At 37.2% G+C, this 26,934-nt stretch overlaps 1 protein-coding gene across 3 annotated transcripts in view; it reads right to left on the bottom strand.

Annotated features, from left to right (window-relative positions):
* CADM2 (cell adhesion molecule 2) overlaps positions 1-26,934 on the bottom strand; it is a 578,457-nt gene that overhangs the window by 33,124 nt on the left and 518,399 nt on the right. For 2 of the 3 annotated variants that reach the window (XM_030960443.1, XM_030960451.1), the window contains one exon: positions 16,924-17,043. The exons of the other annotated variant lie outside the window; for it this stretch is intronic. In XM_030960443.1, the coding sequence (XP_030816303.1) occupies positions 16,924-17,043 (120 nt within the window). The remainder of the gene's footprint in view (positions 1-16,923; positions 17,044-26,934) is intronic. 3 annotated transcript variants of the gene reach the window in all.

Here is a 26,934-nt window from a genome sequence, read left to right as displayed (position 1 = left end):
ATTAAAATACACCATGGTACCTTTGAGGAATTATTCTCTGTGACAAAAAGTTCCAGCATTTGTTATTTTTCAATCTTAGCCATGTCTTAGTCTTTAAATTTTACACAAGCAAATAAATGTAACTTTGTAAAAATAATCTTTTAAAATAACTGCTTAAACAACCTAGCTTTACTGGTTTATAACAAGACAGCCTCCAACTGAGAATGCAACTTTTTTTTTTCTTTTTACCAGACATTTAGGAGAGAAATTTTTTTAGTTTAGAGTTCCAAACAATGTACTGAGAGGACATTTTCCAGGTAGTGCTAGAGACAGAGCGGGCAGGATGACAAAAATGTTCACCTGTTGCATGAAGATGTTTCTCTAGCATCTCTTTCTCACTTTCTTTGTCTCTCCCTGCTAAACCTCATTTTGCCAAAAAATGGTGGAAACCTTTTAAAAAATATTCTAAGCCAACAGAAATTTCTAGAGGGCAAGTTCATGAAAAAAAAAAGGGAGTACACAGTTGCCTTTAAAATTCTGATGATTTGTGTAATGATCACTGCCTTGGTCTGACTTTTTTAAGACATGTATCAAATGGTTTTGACCTGTGTTTGCTGTGGTTTGTGAACTCTGCTATGGACAGCAGCATATTTACATTGCCTGTACACCAAAGATGCTTTAATAATAACTTATACTCTTACAAGATTTATTTTAACTAGACTGGATGAATGAAGAGGTATATCATGGTTGGAATTAAGTCATCTTGCACTTTTAGGTAGTTTTATCTGTGGTTAGAAAATTAGTAGATTTAAATTTATTTTAAAAAAACATTGCAACAAAAATAGCCTTATAGTCCAGTTATTTTAGTCAACTTTTGGAAAGGCACATTTTGATTTAACAATTTTATTGTTTCGAGCAGTAATTAAAGCTATGATTTCAGCTTGTTATGTTTTTCATCATTTAAATGATGGTAAATAGGACATTTTAATTTTTTCTTCCTGTGCAGACAAATCTGAGAAAATAGGAATGGCTGTACTAGATGGGAAAACACCATCATCTAGTCCAATTTAATTTACAACCAAATGAAAAATGGAATACTTAAAGTTTCCCTTGCTCACTTCACCCATTTTTAGACTCCAGAGTCTAGAAACTTTCTGCATTGGTGACTGTATTCACATCATTCACTTTTTTCATGTCATTTCTAATTTAATTTAACTGCTGCCACCTCTCTCTCCGGCTCTTCTCCAAGGTGAAGAGTGCTGGTGTGTTTAATCTCTCTTAGCACAGACACCATTTTCAAAGATCAGCCATCCTTCTCACTCTTTTTTCCCCCTTCATTTTGATCACATTTTTTTTTTTTTTGCTGCTGGATGAGCAGAACTCCACGCTGCATTTCCAAAGCAGAGGTGCAGTATTTCCAAAGCATGGAAGGCACACCCTAAGGGGCATTTCTTAAGGTCCACCCCACATTTATGAAGTGACAAAGCAATGATTTCTGTTTGGGTTTCTGCCCCCTCTCCTTGCTTGAAAATCATCCTTTCTCTCCAGCAAAAGGCAAGAATGCTGCAGGGTCACGTGACAGAGACAATGACACTGTAGAAGTCTATCACTTGTTTCCTGGTAGTGAAATAATTAATACCACTTCAGGTGCCAAATGAAAGATTTTTATGCTCTTCACAGTCCTGAAATACCTCCAGCTATTTTATAAGTGGCTTGTGAAAATAGCCTTACTGGGCAGGAGGGATTAGGGGGCATTACCCCCTTTTATTATGAGAGGGAAAAATATGCATAATCTCTCATAGATTTTTATACATACTTTGACACTGAAAATTATGAACCTTTCTGAATTTAATAATAAATTTTACATGAGCTGCAAGATGACCATGCCTTTTTGCTAAATACTCTCACTACATTAAAAAAAATCAGTGGAATAGAAAATGGGAATGTTCAGCATATGAGTAAATAGTTTTGTTTTAAATTTCTGTCTTAAAAATACAGTTGTACAACTGCTTTCTAGCAGCAGTAATATTTAGCATTATCTACTATGGTACTGCAGATGTTCAGATATATATTTGGAAAATGAGTAAAAATTTGAAGTCAAATTACTTTTTCTTTCTTTGAAGCAGGTTCTGTGGACACTTCAGACAGAAATTGGGTCTTATCTTAATATTCACACCTTATCAAAGTTGTGAAGTGCTACATAAAATGAGCAAATAGAGTAAATGCTTGATAAGTACATAATATAAATGCTTTAAGCTTATCATGAAAATTATTTATCTATAATAACACAGACTGGGTGCCAAGAAAAAAGAACAAACCAAAACCCCTCATTTTTGTTCGCCTTTTCTTACTATGCAATCACTAAGTGGGGAAAAAAAAAGCAAATTAATGGAATATTTGGGCATGATTACACCACAATGTCTTCTAGACAACCTTCCAAATAAACTTTCTTAAGTAAAGTTCAAAGAATGGGATTTATCCCTAATGTCAAACAGGGTCCTAATGTCCCACAGACACACATGGATTTGAATTAAAAACCAGATGTAGCTTCCCTGATTTCCACAGGATTGCTGATACACCACAGTGTGGGTGGGTTTGCAGGATCAGGGCAGCATCTGCAGCCTGACTACTGCCCCTTGTCCAGAAGACAAGAAATCAGGTCATGGGAAGGCACCTAGAAAAGCGTTAATGTTAAGAATATTTTGAATTTTTATGAAGTCACAAACCAATTCAATTAATATGTAATCCTAATGTATGTTGAATGTCATGTAAAACTAACAAAAAGTTCTTAAATTTTAGTACAAGCCTGACAAAATGTAAAGTTCAGGCTGAGTAACACTCTGCTGGACTGCAGGTGCCATTCTTTGCCATGCTCTTGCCCTGCTATGTATGTAAGGGGTGCTGCCAATGCAGCACAGCTCTGCTGCTGATACATAATTTTCCTTTTGATTGCTGAAATAAAAGCTGTGGAATGCAGTCAGGATTAGCTCACATTCCCACAACAGTGAGTGGGCATCACGTGTTTTTCTGGGACTTGCCACCTTACAATCTCAAAAACCCACTGTTTTCAGTCTTATATACTTTAATTTTTAAGTTTTTATCTGTATTTTTCTTCCACTACAATACAGGCAATGCAAAAATAATAATTAATGCTAATGAAATATCAGCAGATAAAACTGAGATCTTAGGATAGAACATATTGATGGAAAGAATAAATTTATTGATATGGGCCAATCAATTACAAAAAAAAATAAAGAATAGGTGCTTTTTTGGCAGAAAAAGTGTTCGTTCCATTTGGAAAATTCCATTTACTACATTTGCGAATAAATAACTAATCCACAGTAATTTTTGACCTAGATCTGATGTCTGAAGTTAAGCTTTAGTTGATGTTCAGGGCTAATGAAGCCAATTCTTGGAACTCTCAACTGACCAAGACTGAGATTATTTGACTGCCATTTTCCTTTTTCCCTTTTTCCAGCAGCCATCCTTTTAACATACTTTTAATATTGCAATATGGCTAAAATAACTGCCCTTTTCCAACACTGGTCTTTTGAACACAGTACAAAAGAACCTCTTCTAACCCTTATAAAGAGAATTAAAATAGCTTTTTCAAGCATTAAAAAGCCATTTATTGAAGGGATCCAGCAACAGATGGGGAAACGTATGACTGTAACCCTTCTAAACGTTTGTGTGCCTTTTAAAAAATTACATTATTCCATACCTTGAACCCTTTGATTATAATTTATTTGGAAGGGAAGATGACCTAAATTTTCACGTGTGATATTAAATGTAAAGCTTAGATCTTTCCAGGAACCCCTCTCAACTGGAGGTTTGCAAGTTCCAGTGTAACCTTAGGCGTCTGCTGTGGCTGCCATGATATAAATGCTAGGGATGAATAGAATACAATGGAACAAAATAGAACAGAACAGAAAAGCCATGGTGAAAGGGACCCACAGTGATCATCCAGCCCAACTGCCTGATTGCTTCAGGCCTGACTCTCAAAAATCTTGATTGATGGCATTGTCCAAAGCCTCCTAAACACTGACAGGGATGGGACATCGACCACCTCTCTCTCCAGGAAGGCTGTTTCAGTGCTTGACAACTCTCTTGGTAAAGAAATGTTTCCTAATGCCCACTCAGAATCTCTCCTGGTGCAGTTCTGAACCATTCCTGGCACTGGATGCCAAGGAAGAGATCAGCACTTCCCTTTCCACTTTCCCTCCTCAGGATCAGCCTCTTTGTCTCCAGACTAGACAAGCTCAGAGTTCAAGTAAATGGATTAATGCCAATTCTGACTCTGAAATGAAGACAGAAATTGAAATATGGCATATCCACAATATTACCCAGAGTACATTCCTTTTTAAAATGAGTTAATCAATAGTAAAAGTAAGATAAATAAAAAGTGAATGATAAAAAGTGTGAGAGAGAATTATGAGGTTGAAATGGGCAACAACAGGGAATTTGATGTCACAATGCACAGAAGAAGCCACTAATTTTCTTTCATCCAGCTTTGTTTTTTCCTATTGCCTTCCTCAACCATCTTGGCCAATGACAGACCCATTGAATTCTAGACACTTGTGACTTTATATACTAATTAAGAGTTTACCCTGGATTCTCTATAAAGTTTGTGAAAGCATGAAGAATTAGCAGCATCATTCTATAGCCAACAAGACAGAGAAAGGTTTAAGACGTGTCCAATCCTACAAAAACTAAATCAGAAGACCCGAAAAGGAATGAAGACTGTTTTATATGATCTCTGTTTAAATGCTAGGTGTTGAGTATGTTTAATTTCATTTACATTTAGAGACAAAAGTGTAATAGGATTGTGTTTGAATACTGAACTAAACTCAAATACTGCCATGTATCAACCAACCATAGATTAAAAGAATTCTTTACAAAATGGTTTAATATGGTAGGATTTTGAAAGCTGTTTTGTCTAGAAACCAGGACAGTTACTAATAGGTTTAGAAGCCCACAAGAAAAGGCAACACATTGTCAACAGTAAAAAACAATTTTAAAAAACCCCTCTGAATGTATTTGAGCAGCATTAACTTCCAAAGCCCTTGAATCTGCTCCTTATGTTCTGTCTTCTGAATGTAGCTTAACAGTTCATCACTTTTTTAATAAAAAACACACATTTGAAAATGTGTTTTAGACTGACCCATGTGTTGCTTATATTATGAGCATTGTTTTTCTGTTATTATACACAAGTGCATGCAGGCATTGCCTGTATAAAAAATGAAACAAACAAACAAACAAAAAAACCAGAAGAAAAAATCTCCTGCCCTTGAACTTTCCTGATGTTCTTAATTTCTCCATAACACTGCAAATATAACAGGAGCAAGATGTTTCAGACTTCATACAAGCCATCTATTTTATTGTAGGGTTGAAGGCAAGCCCACACTACTGTGAATTTCTATTGTGTATGAATTATTCCTCTGAATGCTTATTTGGTTGAGTAGAATTATGCAGAAATCCTATAGTCCACTCACATTTCTTAATGAATATAAAGAAGCACATTCTGCATGGGAAAACAAGACTGAAATCTCTGAACGCCATAGTAGTAATTTGAAGTCAATTTTTCACAGAAATGATTTGGTAAAAATTAGTGAATACTACTCAAAAGCCCCAGAATGTAAAAAAGTGAAAATTTTCATCAGACAAAAACAATTAACACACTTCCCCACAGTCATGCTATAATACAGGGACTTGCACTAAAAACAACAAAAAATCCCATAGGGACTGGGAATACATAAAACCACTCACAGATTACTTGGCACAAGGTCCTGTGGTGGAGGAGAGCCAACCTGAATGCAATATAAGTCTAATTTCTTCTTAGTGCTACTAACTCCAGAAATATTGGGAACATATGCTTCTGAGATGAACTGGAGGGGGTAGGGCTCTGGAATTAGGCAACCCTTAAAAACTTAAATGACCCAGGGCTGCTATTGTCTTAAAAACCACACAGTTTACCCCAAAACCCCACAACAACAGTCTGACATATGGATGTCCACACACACAATAACAACTCAGCATTCACACTAACAAAACTGCATCGTAGGTGATAAATGAGTTCAGGATTGGTGGCAGTAATTGCGCCAAAGAATCTCAAAGTGCACCCAATATTTGCAATTCAACCCAGTAACAGAGTGGATTCCTGCACTGGATGCAGTAATTGACTGAAACTCAAAGCTCAATATCAGAAATGTTCCTCTGCACAGAAAACTGCACAAAAAAAAAAAAAGCTTTACGTATTCATTTTCTGTGATATTCCCATTTTATAACAAATTAATATAGTTTAAAAGCCAGCTTCTGTCAAGTATGTCCAGGGACCTGGTCCAAAGTCAACGCTAAAAGTCCATTACAGCACTTTGAATTCATTAAAATGAAACTTGTCTCTTCTTAGTTGGGTGCTGAATGCACTTCATGACCTGATGTGTATACAGTAGAGACTTGTTAGCCACAAGAAAAGAAGCATACAAAAGAAATAAAATGTCTTCCTCAAATTGTCAATCTGGGGGATTTTTCTATCTTTTCCATTTTCCCCCTTTTTTTGATATATTCCCAAAAAGATTTATATTCTGGCCTTTGTTGTCTGGGATCCTTGTCTCTTACCCTTTATGCCAGAAAAGAAAATTGTACATTAAGGTAAATTGCTACTCCTGATACTTCTTTCCCTTGACTGATGGTTTTCTATTACAGGCTTGCAAGAATTCAGACTGGAAAGAAACCCGAGCATCTTGATTGAAAAGATTTGATACATTCTTTTCAAATTCATGCTATCTAAATCACAGCAGGATGACTTGTAATCAAAGTTTTTCAAAAAGAACATAAATTTGGGGAAAAGGAAAAGGCCATTCAGCCCATTGCAAGTCATCCTGGTTAACACAGTTCTTCCAGAATAGTATCTCCCTTCTTCTTTAATGACCCCAGTACCTCCAATTCCAAACTTGGCTCAGTAGGCTATTGAAAAATTGTATTTCTTTTTGAGTGAAAAGTGCTTCCTTGTGTTGGTTCTGAATTTCATTTTTTCAGTCAGTTCCAGTTCTGCTTCCCTGTTCGGTCTTTTATAGTCAGACAAACAGTGAGTCAAGTGTTACTGAATAAGGTTTTCCACCCTGTATTTCTCAGAGTAGATGAGTTTGTAATTCTCTCTTTTTCTCAATTTTGCAGCTACAAAAAATGAACTCAACTGTGATTACGAGACCGTGGACTTCAAACCAGACTTCTCTTCCACTCCTTTCCTTTAAAGGTGTGTTTGAAGCTAATCTTTTAAAACACTGGCATTTGATTTTTGTTCACCTGTTTGCCTTTGTTGACTGCTGACACACACACACATGTGCCAGCCCCTCCAAGCACTGTGGCACCCCCTTTCCTCCACAGTGCACTCGCTGAATCTGACACAGAAAAGACATCTCAAATGATTAACACAGAAAAAAAAACACCACAAACCCAGGCATGTGATTCAGCAACTTATTTCAATGCTCTGAAAAATGGTAAAAAAAAAAAAAATTACCTAAGAATACCCTTTTTTGTATTCACAGTCTGAATAACTTCACATGCAAAAATTAATAGGTCAGGTTAAATAATCTCCAAAGTCACTCTCTGTAGATTTTGCTTTTATTTTATTTTTTTTTTTGTTCTGGGAATGCTATAGCTTCAAGTTTCACCAAGGTCATCTTTCATCCAAAAAACTTAATATAATTAGTATCAATTCTGCATTTTGTGAGGCTCACACTGGAAGTTATTAACTGTGTTTCAAGTGGAGTGTCAGAGAAACGAAGGGCAGAGAGAGTAATCTTTTCAGCTTCAAAGGCACAGTTGATGACTTTAGTTCACTGGTTACTGAGAAAGACGTGCATTTTTTATTAAAGGTGTTAGCAATACATTTGAAACTATAAGCATTTTTCTCTCTTTTTTCTTTCCTTTCCTCATTTCTAGAACTTGGCACCACTTCAGTCTTTTTTTAATACCCTACATGGCACTGGAACAGTGGCTTTAGATGTCCTTGTTGTTAGCTATAACAATATTTAGTTGTGTACTTTTGCTCATAACAGTGAAGCACTTCATCAATACCCTGACAGCACAGAACTTGCCAAAATCTGCCTTGCCCAGTAATAAATATAAAAAAAAGAAAAGATATCAGCTTTTGCAGGTAGTGCCTTTAAAATACCATAAACAGCTCTCTAAATAAAGTAAAACTAATCTTTGTGATCCCATATAAATACAGCAACAGAGAAGGACATTCAACAGCAACCATTTGCTTAATCTTTCTCCCTGCTGTAAGAAATCCAATATATTGCCCTTAAAACTCAACATTAAAGGTGTGCTTGACAACACCCTTAAAACAAACCAAATCAAAATCTTAATAAGATCCTTAAGATCATAGATTCAGTTCTTTCAAATGAAATTCAAGAAACAATTTCAAAGCATATTTGCAGAGTCTTCTTTACAATAAATATTTGCTTTTGAGAAGAAAATGCATATGGAATGTGAAACCTTCAAGAATCAATCTATGATTGTTAACCTCAAAGAGACTGAAGAAGCAAGGCTCAAGTTTGCAACAGTGAGGATAACTACGTGCTGAAGAGAAACACCAAAGGGAATCTGTTTCCTTAGGTCCTAAATTAAGTCTACATATGTTCTGGTGCATGCTCTTTAATAAAATAAAGGTTTCTGTGTCTCATAAATCTATGAGACAGTCAACTATACAAGAATTTAGGCTAACTGACCCAGCAGGTCCCTCTGGAGTGAGCAGATCACAGATTATATCTGTGAATAACACACCAAAACTACATACAGTCCCACTGAAAATTAATGAGCTTATCTAGATGTAAAGTTTTACTTGGAAGAAAGGAAAATACAGCCTGTTTTTCTGTGAAGGAAATTCTTTGGATGTCTGCAAGCCATTGTCAAGGTTATGGGGCAGTACTAAATAACAATACACTAAAAATTGCCTGTCTCTCTTTGGACTGGAAAATCCAGATACATCCACTTCAGAGCTAACTGCAAGTGAGATTGGATAAACTCCTTTAACCAAACTGCTCATCGAGATGTAAATACTAGGTCACCAAAATCTCTTGAAATCAGTAGAATTCTGGCTTTCAAACAAGAGGTACAAAAACCTACTTTTAAAAAAGTTATTATTTTGAAAATCACATTTTAAGCCTGAAGAGAGCAGGAAGTTAGTACGAATAATATAGTTTTAATATCTTGTTTACACATGAATGTTGAAAACCACTAACTTGAGGTCAGCACCCAACTAGAGGTCAGATGAAAATGGTCAGTGTGACATCAGTACACCAGTGACTCTGGTGTAGCACTTTACACAGAGCTGGTGACACTCATGACTTCAGTCCTTCTTCCCAGGGCCCTTTTTTGGAAATGCCTGTGCTTCCCTGCTAGCTGCACGTGGGGGCTGAGCAGAAGGAGAGCCAACACCTTACAGCCTGTGGCACCTTAGGCGAGGTCTGAGGCTGAACTCAGAGCAAAGGATGCTCTTGGCAGGCAGTAAAAACGCTTCCAGCAGAAGGGACTTTTAATTTGGAGAACCTCTGGCACTGCCAGTTTACAATAGAGACTGTCAGACTGCATAATTCATACCAAAAAACAGAAAAAAAGCGGAAAAAAAGCCAAAAAAACCCCCAGTGCGATCAGAGCTTAGGCTGGGAATGTTTGAATTCCTGACGCATTGCTGAAGCCTCTCCGGAGCTCAGCTATATAATGGAATCTTTATCAGACCATCAACCAATTGTGATACTTATCTGCACAGCCTTGCATTTTGGGTTAAGTGATAATCCATCAAGGCTGGAAATCATTGTGTACTTTTTAAGTTGCCTACTTCATTACTGCAAGCTGACAGCTGGATGGATTTGTAAGCACTAGAAATATTTGTCCCAGACACAAAGAGCAGGTTCCTAATAGATGATATTATGATATTTTCTTTCATGTATTCAGCATGCCTGTAGCTTAATCTATGTTTCATTTATGATATTCATTTACTTGGCAAACTATTCAGATCATGAAATCTATCTTTATTTGTTCCAGAAAGCAACAGCCTCATTTCATGAATAATATGACCAAATAATGTGTAATAATGATGACGGTCTTCATCTTACATCATAATGGCTGTTAAGCAGAGAAAACTGCCATGTTATAAATAGCACAGGTCTCTGCTTTAGTTTGTAAAGGTAAAAATTGCAAAGCACAAGTACTTTTCATGGCAATGGAGGTAACTAGCCTCATGTGGGTCATGTTGCCAGAATTTTTTTTTTTGGTGGTTAGACTGCATGAGTAATGTACATGTTGCCTTGAGGATCACTCTTGGATTGATATTACAACTATAAAACATCTTTTAAAAGTATCTGAGAACTGGAAATTCCACACAGAAGTATTTGGGTTTGATTTGGGTCTGCTCACAACAGACATCAGGGTATTTCTGTTTCCATTTTTCAGCATATAATGATAATGCAGTTTTATATTTAGTTTCACACTGCATGAAAAATTCCCTCCTTCCATAACCACACTCTGCTGCTACTTACTGCCCTGTTGCCTCTGAGACACAGGAAGATATCTCAAGTGGATGCACCAATACCTCAAATTCCTAGCCTTAAATAAAAAAAAAAAAAAAAAAAGGCTATTTTTATATTATGTTTGTAGAACCTCTTGCTTGGAGCTGGCATGGTTTTGGTCTGTGATCACCATGCATGCAAACACATAATGTTTGCCATTATTCTAATTCTATGGGGACATAGAAATCTGTAGGAATGCAGCCAATAAAGTATGAAACTGCTTGAGAATATTTGTTTTGGTTTTTTTTTTAATCTCGTTTTTTGTTTTGTATTGTTTTTTAGGGGAGGAGGGGAAAGGGAGGGGTTTAATGTTTCTCTTTTTTTTTCCAGATTATGTTATAAGAAGGTTTTCCTGGCTCTGTATCTATCAGACCTGAAAACCAAAGAGCTCTTTGAGTTAGAACAGATGCTACAAGCTCCTCTGTTGATCTTAAATCTGTGAGCTTTGAGAATTCACAGCACTAATTGCACCACTAAGCCTGACTAGTGGAATGAAACCCTAATTAAATGGTGCTTCAGAAAAGGAACAAATACTGTGCAACCCCTAAAATGGGCACTGTGGATGACTGTGGAGAACTTAAGAAACTCCAAGTCCTGTTCACAACAGGTATATTTTGATATAAAAATATCCAACAGTTTGGTCTACCAGCTGGTTGCAGATGCCAGGGAAGATTTTCCAGCCATTACTCAGCAGTAGCTTGTGGATGTTTCTCCTGGGTAACAGCTCTGACCAAAACAGCCCTGTTCAGAGATTTTGAAAAGAGGGCTGGAAAATAAGTTTGAGATCTCATCATGGTCTAACATAGCTTTATCATGATTTTTTTAACACACCATCTATACAGCTGAGGAACAAGTAAATTGTAAAAGTAATAGTAATGAAAGAAATCAGTATAAAATCAGGAGATGGCAGTTCTTGAAAGATGGATGATGAAGACTTGAATGTCTAATGGAAAAAAAAATGTAAGGCACTGTTGTTTGAATGTCAAATTGTTCATCCTGACAAATCTAGACCTTGGGTAAGCCACTAGGAGACTAGTGCAAAAGTAGGGAGAAAGAAGAAATAAAACCTATAAAGTTCTACTTTTCCTACAGTGTTTGAATAAACCCAGCCACAAATTATGTTTTATGTTACTGCTACAGCTATAAAGTAGTATAGAAATGAACTGGCTTTTAGCTGGCTGTCGTAGGAAACTGCTTTTAACGTTAGGCAAGGATCATTTTTATTATCAGAGGTGAATGCAAGTAAGCACACACAACTATATTTAAAGTGTAAGTCTACCCTTATCTCCTTTGCCCCTCACATATTCTATAGCTTTTCCTCACTTTGTTGTTTCTCTTTGTTAATATCTCAGCCTGCCAAGTTATATTAATCAGATTATGAGAAAGAAAAATAAAATCACAAGGAAAGAATTGGTAATGTTTAGTATTTTTTTGATAGGAAAAAGTATGAGGACTACAACTACTGTTCAAGTAGTTTCTGCATTTAAGCTGCCTATAATGACACAGTTATTCTATTAGGGTTGGGTTTAGTTTTTTTTTTTTTTAATAGAGACTTTAAGGTAAAACTAGGGGAAAAAAAGAAAGTAACATAATTTTTTAGCTAGGATGGTTGTCATTTACACTATTAAATAGAAATATTCACACTTAAAGTCACAATAGTTTTCAAAATGAACACATCCTCAAACCCCTCCTTATGCCACTGTAAACTCCCAAGTTTAGCTCCACAGATTTCCTTTAAGAAATCTTTATTTTATACCAAAGCTAAACCAAATAAAAGCAAAGTGGATTATACTAATGCAGAGATTTCACTGATATATAAATGTGTGCATTTTTTGGCTTTGTGGTCACCCTGACAAATAAACTCTTGATCTCCCCAGTGCAGCTGCCTGGGAGCAGCATCACGTCTGTGCTGCACACAACAACTTCTGGAGATGTTTTCAGGCGCTGCTATATAAAGCTTTGAACATTCTGGTACAGCCACCATCCAAGTGAGTCAGCTGAGCCTGAGTCACTCTGATACGTGCCATCAAACGGAAAGGATCTGTCTTTTGAGATTGGGTTTGACATTCTTAAATTTCCACCTGTTTGGGTGGTGGTGGTGGTGGAGGTGAGGTTTCAGTCTTCAGCAATAAGTAAAAATAAGCAAGTTTTATAACCTCTGACTTTTTTCGTTCCTTGATAGAAATAGGATTGAAAGAAAACAAAACAAAAAAATGCTCTGCTTGTGTGTGTGGGGGGGTGATTGACATAATGAGAGCCCAAGGGAAGGTTTTATGTACATTTGTGTGCACAGGCTTTTTCCTTCTGTGAATACAGAAACAGAGCTGTTCCGGCTTCAGGTGGCCTCTCCTAGACTGTTAATCACAGCCCCTCTCCCCCTACAGGACTTGGAAAGATTGGCACAGTACCATCAAAATTAACTTTACACTAACAAAGCATTTCTCCAATGCAAGCATCCCTTGTTTCACTGTTGGGGCAAATCCACAATCCTCTTGTGCCTCTTCCCAATCATAAAAGAGAAAAATTGCATGGATCCATGCACAGCTTTCACAAATAACATTACATAAATTTGATAGAAAGACTGATGTACATACTCATACAGTATATAATTACTCTTTCAGTAGTCCTCCAGATTTGTTTCTTCTCCTCATACATTTTATTCTCATTTTGTTGTACATTCCTCATCATGGTTATTAGGCTTTAAGATACCCTTGACAAATATATAAAGGGCAATATTCCTCACTGGCATCAAATTATGTTTAGGATTTTTTGAGTTAGTAGGTAATGTACCAGTAAAAGAATAATTAATTCCTGAAGGATTGTGCACAAAAACAAGCATATCTTTTCTGAGAAAGTGAAAAGTTTGACTTAACAGAAAGTTTATGAATTATCATACTGTCATCCAACTGGATCAGTAGCCTTTTTCTTGTTGTTTACCAAATGCCAGGCAAATCAGGGCAGCAATGAATCATATGGTTTCAGAATTACCTCATAACTTTTGGAGAATTTTCTTTCCCGTGAATTAAGGCTTTTGGTAAAGAGGAGGTACAATAATCAGAATGCAAAATGCCTTGGATTCACAGATTCCATTGGCTTTTTACACCCTGTATCTTATGCCTGCAAAAACATTTCCTGTGATGGGATGTGAAGAGATGAATACTCAAAGTGGACTATGCAAAAGTCATGCAGAACAGAGGAATGTCTTGTAAAGCTTACCTGAGGAGATTCTTAAGTATTAAGCACTAATTTCAGAACAAAATTAGTCAAATCTGTCTAGAAACTTTATTCTGCCAGTTATGGGAAACCCACTTCAAAGATATTATCAAATAGCATACACTACTACGGTCTCTGGAAAACGTGTTTCCTTAAGACATGAGGCAACAAAGCAAGACAAACACAAAACAAAACAAAAAAGTTTTGCTGTTTGAGAATATATGGATAGTTTCTCAACTTAATGTCCTTATATATTCTTTCATGCCAAAAATCTTGTTGTAATATGAAGCAGAGTTATCAAAGGAAATTATGTTTATGCGCCACTTTGTGCTCAGCTAGCAACCCATAGTACTGAAAAACCTGATCTTCTCTGCAATGGCTCTTATGTCATTTGTACCTCTGTGGGGTGGGGTGGACATTGGAGATGAGGTTCAGTCTTGTATTTCAGGATGGCAGAACCCCACAGCAGGCACTGAAAGTCTGTGAACATTATTTGTTTACAGGTTCAAGATAGATAGGGGATCAGGAGACACAAGTAGGTGCACCCTGTCCAATTCCCTCTGCCATGGGAATAAAGCACTTTGAAAGAAAGTCAGGATGAAGAAAGTCATAGAACTTGAATAGCTGAATATCTGAAGTCACTGTCTCCCATGCATATACAGTGTCTCTGCTAAATGTCTTCGCCACTAATACAGGGAATCATTTTCCCCATGAACTTGGAAAATTACTCTTCATCAGAGTCATATTGACTTCTGCTTTGAAAGCAAAACCAAACAAGCTGGTGCCTTCAGCTTCTTTGCAGAGCATATCCATAAGTTTGCTGTCCTTGTTCTTTGATCTGTCTCCCTTTGTGCTCATTTTTCACTGTGACATCCCCTGCTACCCCCCATTAGAAACAGCACTCCAGTTGTCTTCCACTGTTAGCTAAAGCACCAATTACTTTGGCCTTGTCCTCATTATTCACTATTAATTTCTGTATTTTTGTTATTCATCTAGTGTATTTCTAAGTACTTTTGTTTTATTAAATTTCTCACAACTTGCTCATTTCATTTTGCACCCAGTTTCATACTCATTTTCACATTTCTTCCACATCGATATCTTCCATGATTTATGTTCATAGTAACCTTGTTTTTGTGTTTTAGTGAGGTTTGATATCTTAAACTGTTAAAAAACCTAATTTCATTCGTTTATTTTTTACTTTGTTATATTTTATATATTATTTTATACTACATGTATAGTAGTATAAAATAATATATGAAATAAAACTATATAATATAAAATTATACTACATGCATGGTAGTATAAAATAATATATAAAACATTTTCTCTCTGCATTGGGATAAACAATTATTTTCCTTTCAATACAAGATTTTGAGGAAACGTACGTCCCATTCTCATTTGTTCCCTTGATTATCTCCCCAACAGACCCTATCTACCACCTCCTTGAGATTGAAGTGGTCTCACTTTTTTAAGCCATTTTGCTGCATTCACTTCTTTCTTTCAGGGAAAAGTGAGTGCTCATGTTTCAGCAATTGATCACCCAATTTCCTTTCTTTACTTTCTATTAAAGCAGCATCTCTGTGAGTGTAGCATCAAATTGCATGCATTCTCCCATGTGTTAGAGCTGAAACACATGAAGAGTTCCCCTGTTTCAGACTGTTCTATTGATACTGGACACACAAATAGTGAAAATCAACACTCCACAGGAAAGAAAATGAGGCCCTAAACCACACTTAGGAGATGAGACAATGCATTAAAAACATCAGTACAATCATAACAATGACATAGTTATGACCACATAACAAGCAGAAGAAAACAATTCATGAAGGGCAGCAAACTTCAGCACAGCACACCAAGAGCATCGTCCTTCCAGGATGTGAGCCCTCAGAAAGTTGGAAGCTTCTGTGCTTTACACAAACCACTTTTATAAAGACAATTCCTGTCATTCTAATCCTTTTCAGGAAATGTTCCTCCTGCAACCTCTTAGACCCATGAACACTGGGCTGTTTTCCATGGTCTATCTTTCTCTTTCTGAAGGAAAAGGACTACTACAACACTAAAATAACAGCAATTTCACATTAAAAGTAATATTAAAGATTGGAAAATGTAATTTTAGGTCTGATGTCAGTTTACCACATGAAGGCCACATTATTAAAATATCTGTGCCCTGTGGAGGAATAATTTAGGTGATCTGATACTATGACAATTTTTATTCTTGCTAGTTAGGCATGCCACTACAACTGACTAATAACAACACATCCAAAAAGAAAAGATATCATAGCTGTCTTAAGTTTCCTGACCTAACTGCACCTCATCATGTCAATACTTGCAGTGTGGCAAAATAATAAAATTTCCTCTCTTCTTGGGCAACGAAAGCTTTCAAGAGACCACATAGGAACCTTCTGCCATTTACCACGAGAGATTTGTAGCTACCCAAAAGATGATAATCTGCAAAACCTTCTGCACACATCTTCCCTATTTAACAGTTATCTGATCAGTCACTGAATAAAAGAGTAAAATAACCTTTATATTTTGCTCATAAAGAAATGAAGCATTACTAGAAACATATGAAAAGCTGTAACAGAATAAACCCCAACAGATGGGGGTCAGGGAGGGGAGAGAGAACTTTTAGCTCATTTACTCTAGCTCTAGTGAGATAACAACACCCCTAAATAAGGAATGCCTTGAACTGTAAAGGGCTAACAAGGGTGATACATCACAGTGCCTCTTTGTTATCAAGCAAGATTTCATCAACAGAAATTCCAGTGCTGAGACACCTAACTTGTTTTAAATGGTAGCACCCAAAATAACCAGCCTTAAAAAGGTCACGTTTATTTAAAAATAGCTTGCTTGCATTTTACATTAAAGTTAATTTGCTAACCTTAAAATATTAAATGCAAATGTATACAAATAATGTAAGCATCCTGTCAAAGTTCACATACATACTGCTAGAGCAATGGCAACATTCAAGGTCATATGAAATCTTTCTTAACCCACCTATCACCCTTTGGATTATTCTGTTAAATATATACTGAGCTGAACACTTGCACCCTCTCTTCAGCAATTTCTATCCTTGTTAAAAAACAAAAAATCAAAATCAAAGCTCCAATTTCCTCTTTATCATGTTCTTCCCAGGCCATAACAAAGAAGGATACTGTACCTCTGATGCTGGTGGCTGTTGCCGATGTGGTTGTGCTGGCTGTTAAGGCTACATTGGTTGTGACTGTTGCAGTGGTAAGGGAGGGGATGACAGTAGTGGGAAGCAAAGTGTTGAAAACATCTGGTGAGTGGAAAAAAAAATATAAAATAAAATCATATCATGCAAACAAAGGAGAACCATAACAGTGGTTTAATTTGTAAATACAAGTATGTTGAAAATGACTAAATTAAAACATGATTAACATAAATTATTACAGGTACAACAGGGTACCTTTAAATTCTTGACATTTATCACTCTCAATTTTTATAGTCAATCTTTGAGTACACAGAATTTAAAACTCTGTTAAAATGACCACATTTCCACAGAACAAGAGAGTGACAGTTTAAGTGACAAGAATCCATTTCTTTGCTGAGCCATTTTAAATGTCTCACGTAGTAGAAACCATATACAGATGAAACATGCTGTGTCAGAGTGGGAGATGGAAAAAAACAACACCATCATGCTAAAATAAACACACACATGTTAACGAGAAATGGCTGTATGTTAAAACACCCACTTTCAGACAGACTCAATGAAGGGAAAAAGGGGAGAAAATTCTACTAACTATAAGAGCTGCTTTTTCCAGATTGCTTTTCTTCTTCCCACACATTTGCTTAAGACACAGTTGTCTGCTAAGATCCAGAGCAGAGTATATTTCAAAATCTTTACCCTAATTTGCAGGCACAGTCATCTTTCAGTCATTCTTAATGCTTACAATTTGTTGTTAGTACACATCAGTATTTTTCTAAAACACCTTCAAACTAAAAATCAGAAATGATAATAATATTACTGATAAAAAAGCATACATGCAAGTCAGAAAAAATTAATACAAAAAATGGTTACAGCATCCTATAAAACCCTTCAGGTTTTGCTCAAGCAAGTGCAGGAATGCCAGGATTAGGAGCATGACTGCTTCTCTGCAGAGGAACCAACAACACCTGATGCAGAATGCTCCAGTACAGATCAGATCATAACCAGATGTACACATAGAAAATATTTTGATTACACTGACAAAAGCAATAAAGATCAATAGCACTTTGCCTATAAGGTGATTGCAGGTTTTAAAGAACAAAAAACAAAAGCTCTGAAGAGAAGTAGAGAAAAGCACTTCTGAGAAGACCTAAGCATCTGACATTTTTCAGATTATTTATATGGCAGGTTTGAAAGGGAAGGACTCTTTTCTCAGCAGTTGATGGTGAGTAACCCATTCCATACTGATTTCACTGAAAATATTTCTGAAGGGTGCTATTCACTGCAATAAAAGAGCAAAAGTCTGACCCACAATCTGTCTTCCCTTGCTTTGGAAAGAAATGCAATTGGTCCCTGAGTACCATCAATTCAGACTGAAATCAATGGAAGCTGAAGTAGCTCAGAGCTTTTCAGTATTGGGCCCTACAGAACACACTTCAGATGCAGAAACCTCGAGTTCAGCATTGCATACTTTCTTAAGGCTTCAAAGTAACATGCTTACCTTATTTCCATGCTGGATGACAGATTATTGTCCAAATTTAGGAGTCTCCTTGTTAGTTACTCTGTAAGTCACCTACTATTTTCTGTATTCCTCTAGTTTTGATAAAAAATACCACTGTGCTCTCTGGAATCTATACCTGTATGACGTTCTACTTCTGAAGCTATCAGAAAACAAAGACACATCTTTCATCTCTACACTGATTTTTAATCTAATGTACACTGATATTTAATCTAATTGCCAGTATAAAATATTCTCCAGACAGAAAAATTAGAACAGGCTTTTCAAAACCCTCACAGTTGTTGCCATATTAATCACCAGGAATAATGATAATTTTACCTGGAGTGTGAGTACCACAATAATGAAATAGAACTGAGTATAACAAGCATTAGAAATAAATTAACATGTTAAAAAGATACATGTCACATGTACTGATCTATGCAATTTCTTCTCATAAAGGGAAACTCCTTCCCTGATAGGCATCTGTTAAAAATTAAATCAAAGAGAAAAAAACCCCACCTACTTCATAAGGAGAGCAAAACCTTGCTTATTAGGAAAGCTGTATACATCATTCTTGTACGTAAAACTAATTAGTGTGACTCATGGTTCCATTCATTATCTTTCTTAAATACCAATTACTTAAGACTGCAATGACAAGTTATGGTTTTATGACAGAGCTATCCAATCTGCAAGCATGCTGTTTACCTATTTTACCAAATAATAGCTTACATGAATCACTTGTTAACTTAGAACTTTCTGGTTTCTCTTGAGATTAAAGAATTTCAAACAAGATTTCTTATTTTAAATGAAAGGCTACCTAGGAAGCATTCTAGCTACCATGAACTAGGATATTTCAGTGTTTTAATACACATGGGATCTCATCAGATTAAGAATAATGAAAACTTGTGCAGATATTAGTTTTCTGATGAAAGTCATAAACTCTGATGCCAAACATCAAAATGGAAGCCTGGCAGAAGCCTCAAAGAAAATATGTTTTCTCAAACGGGATGCAAAAACAAGGGATAGCATTTGCTTTCTTTCTTTGCAGAGTGAGGTGAATTTCACTGTGCAAACTACTGCAGTCTGTCTACTTTGCTCACAGCAATACCAGGACTTGCTCCTAAAGACCCTAGCATGAGGAGAAACCAGGAATCAGCAGTCTGAGGAGCATCACATTGCCCAGGCAATGAAACTGATGTCTGTTCTGGACTCCAGAAAGGTTTGGTTTGTACCAGTTTATGTTCAAGGCTCTGCCCAGTGGAATGCTCCATTAACAACATGAGAGCCTGCAACAGGAATGTGCAAAGTAACCAAATAACTCAGAGCTCTCCAGACAACACTTTTTGGAATGCCTGGATCATCTCATCCTTAAATCCTTCTTTGGACAGCCCAGATCCAAGCATTCTGAAATGATCCCCATGTTGAAAAGACCTGTGTGTAAGGCACCTGCTGAGTCTGACAGAATGACTCCTATCAGTTCTTCCAGGATATATGGATTCTTGTGAAAACTTTGCCTTGAAAAGGCTTTTGCACAAGAGAATACAGAATATGCAATTCAAAAAATAAACTGGAAGCAACGTCCAGGGTTCCTCAGTCTCTCATCATGCATTGCAGGTGTGGGAGGTAAATGGGTTTGGAAGTTCCCAAAAATACAAGGACTGCAGATAAAAAAAATTATACTTAACAGCATATGCTTCTGTTTAAGCCATAAGGGTCACTGTGCTTCACAGAGCTTGTGCTGCTCCATGTCACGCCAGAAAAGAGAATTACAATTTGACCTATTTCTAGTCCTGCAGGACTTTGGTTTTTTTTTTTTTTTAATGCAAGGCAAACCTAACTTCTTTCACTAGCAAGACACACGTTGTCACCCAGAGCTCCCTAATGGCAGCTGCTCAGAACATGCCATCATAGGGACAATGTAGATTTGTCCTCTTAAACTTTCCATCAGGGAGGATCTTAACAGAATGGATTTGCAGATTTCTGCCCAAGAAATCTGTGCTGGAGTGAAACTAATTTCCACTTCCTTGTCTTGCAATTTCTGAATCTAGTTGTACACAATGTTCAGCTGAAAATGAATTATTTTTTTATGCCTCTCATGCCACTAAATACCAAGGATCATTATGACCAAGAGACCTTGCAGAGCGGAACTTTTTAATTCAAGTAGCCATACCCAAATCACTGTGCCAGATTGCTATTTCAATAATACTAAGGTATTAATCCTTAGCCTCCTGTGAAGCAGAAAATAGCTATATTTTGCAGATGGGGAACCAAAGAAGATAGAAAAGCCATGCTCAGGAGATCTAGAAGTCAAGCAATAATTGTCTCCATTAATTTTGAAACCTCACTTCTAAACTGGATGTTTGTTGACAGACAGATATTCAGTCAAAAAATCCAATAATGTAATTAAGTTGGTATTAACTTCATCATCTTGCTAGCTCTGAAATGCAAACAACTCATGGAGAACTAATTGTTTCCATAAAAGCTGTTGGAAATAGAAAAGGGGCTGACCTTCATGCCAAGGGACTCCCATGGACTCTTCACCACTTCTGTTCCACAGGTTATACAGGTGAGGCTTGAACTGGACACTCAGTAGGAGAGATGGGCTCCTGACGTCTCTCTGGTGGCACAGGGAGGTTTGAGCTCAGCTGCAAACACTCAGCCAAGAACCCTCATTTCAGTGAAGACCTGGCATCATGTCAGAGCTGCTGCAGAGAGCAAAGTTCTGCAAAGGTGTTCCTTGTGGCACTGCTGCTGCTGACACACCACAGGCAGGAGCCAGGGGAAAGCAGCCAGCAGGTACCCTGAAGGCTTGGAAAAAGGATGGTGGAAAAAGGAGGAACAGGCAAACTGGGCTTGGTGTTCAAGCTGCTCTTTAGCAGAGGCACAGATGCAAATTGCTTAGGAGTGGCAGGGCAGTGTTGGACCAGATCAGCTCAAAGCAGTGTTGAGCCCCATCTGCTCAAAATTTCCTGTTTGCTTCTCCTTCTTGCTTGAATTGATGCCGTGTTCTCCTTGCTAAGGCAGAAGACATCCATCCATTTAAGTGCAGAGAGTCTGGATAATTTACTCTCCCTGCCAATTTGGCCCTGAGCATTTTTACTCTCCATTTCCAAAGAAATGAGAAATGGTTCTGTTTGGTTTAGCGGGCTTATGTGAAAGATAGATCTGACCTATTGAAAATATTTGACTTTTTTGGTAAAAACACAACCGATATTTTGACATGACTGAGCACAAATCAGACAACAATAGCTGCAGCTGATAAAAATGTAAAGGCTTTTGTTTCAAGCCTGACAAAAGCTGACAGAAAAATTAAAGGACAGAGTGATAATGATGGATGGTCCTTGCTGTATTTTGACTGAGAATGAAAGAAATTTTAAGTGGTAAACTGAACTGAGTGATGACCTACCTGGGAAACAATCTCACTACTCTGTGAAAAATTTAATCAGTCTGTGATATGTAGCACTAAATAATTTAGCAAGGTTTTAAATTCAAAGGGAGCTGCATTTACCTTGCTTCAAGAAAATGGGATTGAACAAAAGGATCACTCAGCTTGAACATCATGTGCCAATAGCTCCTTAGCACTTAGACTGGATGATCATGAATGCTCATGGACACGAGGTCAAGGGGTTCTTTTTACTAATTGATTCAGATTTATGAAACTCTGAAATGGCAATTATGTGCTTGACATTTTTGCTCGCAAATCAGATGTCATTAACAATATCCAAACCCTTTTAACAAAAGCTCCATGTAGATCTATATCTTTAGTTATACCAATAAAATCTTCGAGTGGATGAGTTCATATTGCAAGACACACAGTTGGACTAACTAGAAAGAACAATAATTTTCTAATCTTATAGAAAGTTTTGTAGCTTGCTAGTTCATTTGTGGTTTGTTTCTTAGGTTTTTTTCCCCTATTTCAAAAGCAATAGGTTTCAGTAGCAAATGAAGGAGGATGAAGTATTAAAAAATAGAGCAAAAAAAGCCTGTGTCCTTCTCTTCTCAAAGAGCCAAGCAAAAACTTCAAATCTGCCCAACCCTGGCCCAAATTCTGCCCTTAGAAAGTTAAGAATACAACTCAGATGAACAAAGCACATTTTAATATTAGTATTTAGTACTGGCAGTATGGTGTCTCCCAAATCACTTATAATGAAGGCCTGATATCACACTGTGGCACCTTTTACAACACACGCTCTGACCACAATTGCTTATGAAAAAATAAAAAAATGTGATGAATATGAAAAAACAAGGTGTAGTAGCAAGTTATTTCTGATTATGCCATCTCATTTGACACTGAAATATGAAGAAGTTAGCGGCCCTAAATTGTCTAGAAAGAACTCCTGTAGCGAATATCTCATTTATTTTGTGCACCAGAGCAACAGCAGCACTCACAAAGACCACAGGTGTGTGAAAGGTTGATTTTCCACAAGTAAAGCCAGGTCAGGCTCAGGACAGATGTGAGAGCTGCCAGAAAGAAAACAGCTGTGGATCTCAGGCAGGTGAGAAGGAAGAAGCAGGGGGATGGAAGTACCTCAGTGTGGTAGGAAGGCATGGCAAGGGAGGACAAGCTTGTAGGGCTGAGAGCAGTGACTGGCATTGACTTCTCTCCTCCCTCAAGGTGCATCTGCCCAGATCCAGGTCAGCTCTCAGCAGAGCTGTGGGGCCCTGGGCCAGGAAGGCAGGAGGGGTATTTAGGATATTTAGGTAAAACCCACCTCTGCCACCTTCTGTGGGCACCCTTAATGCCTTAGGTTTTAGCTTTTATATTTTTCAGATTCTGTACTGCTTTAGAGTGTAGTTTTACACTTCATATGAGGGGATGGTGAGCTCTCTTCACAGAGCAGGGAGACAAAACAATTCCTCCTCTAGCTGGGGACCAAGGACAAATGATCCAAACTTCAGGCCCAAGAGCATAAACAACAGTGGACTGAAGCAGAAAAACAAAAAGGATAGGACTTCATAAGCTAAGCTGTAACTGAACAATTAACTCCAACATGCAAATGGACCAAAACTTAAAAAAGGGAGAGACCTCATGACTGGTTGTGCATTTTGGGTTCATCTTTGGTGTAGCCCTGGCCAGGCTCCTCTATTGCCCAAGATGTATCCATGGAGGCCTTTTAATAAATACCTACTTTATTCTTTAACCCCATCTAGTCTCTATTCTAGGTCAGCCTTCACAAGGCATCACCCTAACAAGCAGAATATGCTGAGTAGAGGCAGTGCCCACACTTCTCTTGCACAATCAGAATCCAGGATTTAGTAGACACTGGGACTATGTGCTTTATTATGCTTGTGGGTGCTTGCTAAAAATTCTAAGAGTAACAATAAACACTGAAAGAAAGGTCTTTTGTTGGGTTTTTTTTTTTTTTTTAATGGATATTAAGACATGACCTTTCTGCACAGCACCAGATGTTGCCACAAATTTGGCTCTGTCACCTGGAGACTGGAGCACTCTGCTGCACTCACAGCTGGTGGAGCTGCACAGAGGGACCCAGGAAACCTGAACTGAGCATTTCACAGGAAAGCATCTAACCTGAACATCTGAGAGCTGCACTGGTGGCTCATAGCTCTCCAAATGTCGGGTCTGGCCTTTGAAGCCCTCAGTGATTACTTTAGGGATCGTTTTGCTCCCCACAGCACTCCACTGAATTTGCTATCAGCAAAAGCACTCTGGCTGCAGCTCCCTTGGAACAGAGAGAGAAGTTTGCAATGAAGGCCTGGAGATGCTGGAACACGCTCCCATTTCACTACCCATCACACTCATTGTTTGTCACCAGCCCAGCCATTTAAAAAGCTCCCTGTCCCTTCTCCCAGTGAAGCAGAAGAATAAAATGTGACATAATGTACTGTCTCACAATATATTTACCTATTGCTGCTCAGTTTTGGTGGGGAATAAGTTATCTGCAGCATTTGGACTGTAGGAAGCTAATAAGCTGTAATGCCTCATTTCTTAATTTCTAGTTGTGCTAAAACCAGGTGACGCACAGAGTCTTCTAAATAATGATAAATTTAACAAAATAATAGTTAATTATTTCAATAATTACGCCTTGAAAATTATTTTACTGCAGGAAAAATTGAAATTCTCAAGTAGAAAAATTATTTATTACTGAAGAATCTGTTTTCAAGCCCTCTAAGTTTTACTTTATTAATGGTTATTAGTGCAAGATTTACCTCTAAGGACAAATTAAACCAAGTATTCAACACAAACATTGAGCTTCGATGTTCTGGAGTTACATGAATATAATACATACAAGTTTACTCCTGGAGCACTGTAAAACCTAATTTTTTCCCCCTGACTTAGCACAAGTTTTGTCAGCAGTTAAAAAAAGTCCTTTCCAGTTCAATAGTAGTAATAATAACAAAGCCTGCTGTTTTAAAGGAGTCAATCTGTATTGTATAAAAGAACACCATTCTCATTAAAGTAGCTACAAATACTGCACTGAACCTTATGCAACTTGCCTGAATTTGGTAATTCAACACTTTAAATAAATAAATAAGAAAAGTTTTAGAGCATTTTTTGAGACCACAGCCTCAAATAAAGATACCTTACTTATAAAAATACATGTATATATAAATATATATGTCTCAATTTTGTTCACAGCTCTACATTAACAAATACAGAAACTGCCTCGAAGACCTGTAAGATCATCTTGTGGGCAGTACAGATCAAATTTAGGAAAAACAGTAGTATTCCCATTTCACAGCTGGGGAGATGAACACAGGAGAATTAAGTGGAATGTCTTATATTTTACAGACTTCTGAGCCTGACAGGGGAGTTCAGAACAGATCTCCTGAGGCTCATTTTAATACTCTACTAAAAAAAGCCCAGAAAATCAAAACCTCAAAAGAAAACAAAATTGCATTTAAAAAAGCAGTTGTCCTTATACCTGCAGTGCAAATTTCACTGCATTCAGGACAAAATGTTACCACAAAAGCCACAAAACATCTTGTATGAATAAAGCCAGCACAATTTTCCCCAGAAACACACCATTCTATCACTATTAATATGGTGTTCTAAGCCCATTGCCACTGCTTAAAAATCACATTAAGGCTGTGATGCTCATTTTTATTCTTTTTAAGTAAGCAGACAAGCCATATTTCCTTGTTTTCCCAAGCCATAAAATAGGAGTTTTCAAAATTAAATGAAATAAAGTACCAGCAGCTGGCCCTTGAAAACCTATAAGGAAAAGCTAATGCACAATACAAATTCAGACACCCAGCAGCCTTGAACAAAGATGACAGCTTTCTCAGAATGACACTTGACTCTTTCTGCACACACACACACACACACACACAAAAAATAATTTCAAAAGACAGACAGAATTGCACTGAGAAGAAAGAAAGTACAGAGAATTTTCCAAGATGTCCTTATAGGGCGTGTTGAAACTATATGGAGATAAACAGATTGCTGATCTCTATTTTATTACAGTTGCTACTTTCGTTTCTCTGAGAAATTCAGGGCAGATCACTGAAGTTGCTTTAACAACTCCAAACTCATGGCAATAATTCTAAGGTTAGTAAAGGGAGATAACAGGGACTATAATTTATTTTAAATAAGTTTATTTCAAAATAAAATCAAAGGGTCCAACACTAATCTGAAACACTTTATCACAGTGGGATTGCTGTATCTTATTGAAAATCACCTTGGGAAAGTGACTGGCACTGTGCAAACTAAAACATAGATTTTTGCACTTCATTGCACTGTCTCTGACTAATACACTTAATTCTCACATTCCTATCACCAAAGTACACTACCTGAGAAAATAAGGCTCTATCTTTCCAGCTGTCCATCTTTTTGCTCTGTTTTTTGGGGGTTTGGGGTTTTTTGTCCTCAAAGGAGTTCTGTACATGTAGTTGAATTCCTACTGTGATTCTTTGGTTTTATGCAACACATAACTGTGAATGGTGGGATCCATGAAATATTGTCAAGACTCAATTTTGTTCAAATTACCCAGCTTCCCTTCAGGGTGGCAGACATTTAGTACCTTAACAATCATGCCATCAAGCAGGATAGCTCACCAGTGGAAATAACAGGTTTTTTTAATAAAGAATACTTGATCATATCTGCTAATTTATGTTTAAACAAAGTGATACACAAAGCAGTGCAAAGAGATTTCAATTCCTGCTCCAAAATGGTGAAAGCCACCCAGAGCTCTCCTCCATCAGGCACTTCAACACGTCAGCATCCCTCAATCCTCCCTGCTTCCCACCAATCAAAGGTTGGGAAACCTGCAGAAAATATAAACTACAAAACCAGGGGGAAAAATAAATCCACTGGTGCAATGACCCACAGTGATATCTGAAGAATAAACACTTTGCCCACTCCGTGAGTTTTTCCCTGCCAAACTTTCTTCTGTCCTTCCTCCTCTCCTTTGATTTGTTTGTTTCTACACTTGCCATGAGGATTAATAAGGGCAGTTTCAGCTGGAAGATAAAGCTGCCTCAGGCATGAGTTTACCAAGGAAAACATTTTTTTTTTCTTCAAGGGAATAAACAAGCAGTGTGGA

This window comes from Camarhynchus parvulus, chromosome 1 (assembly GCF_901933205.1).
Source record: "Camarhynchus parvulus chromosome 1, STF_HiC, whole genome shotgun sequence".
In the NCBI taxonomy this organism is placed as follows: domain Eukaryota; kingdom Metazoa; phylum Chordata; class Aves; order Passeriformes; family Thraupidae; genus Camarhynchus; species Camarhynchus parvulus.
Note: the sequence above shows the minus strand (reverse complement) of the source record. Positions and strands in the feature narration are given on the sequence as shown.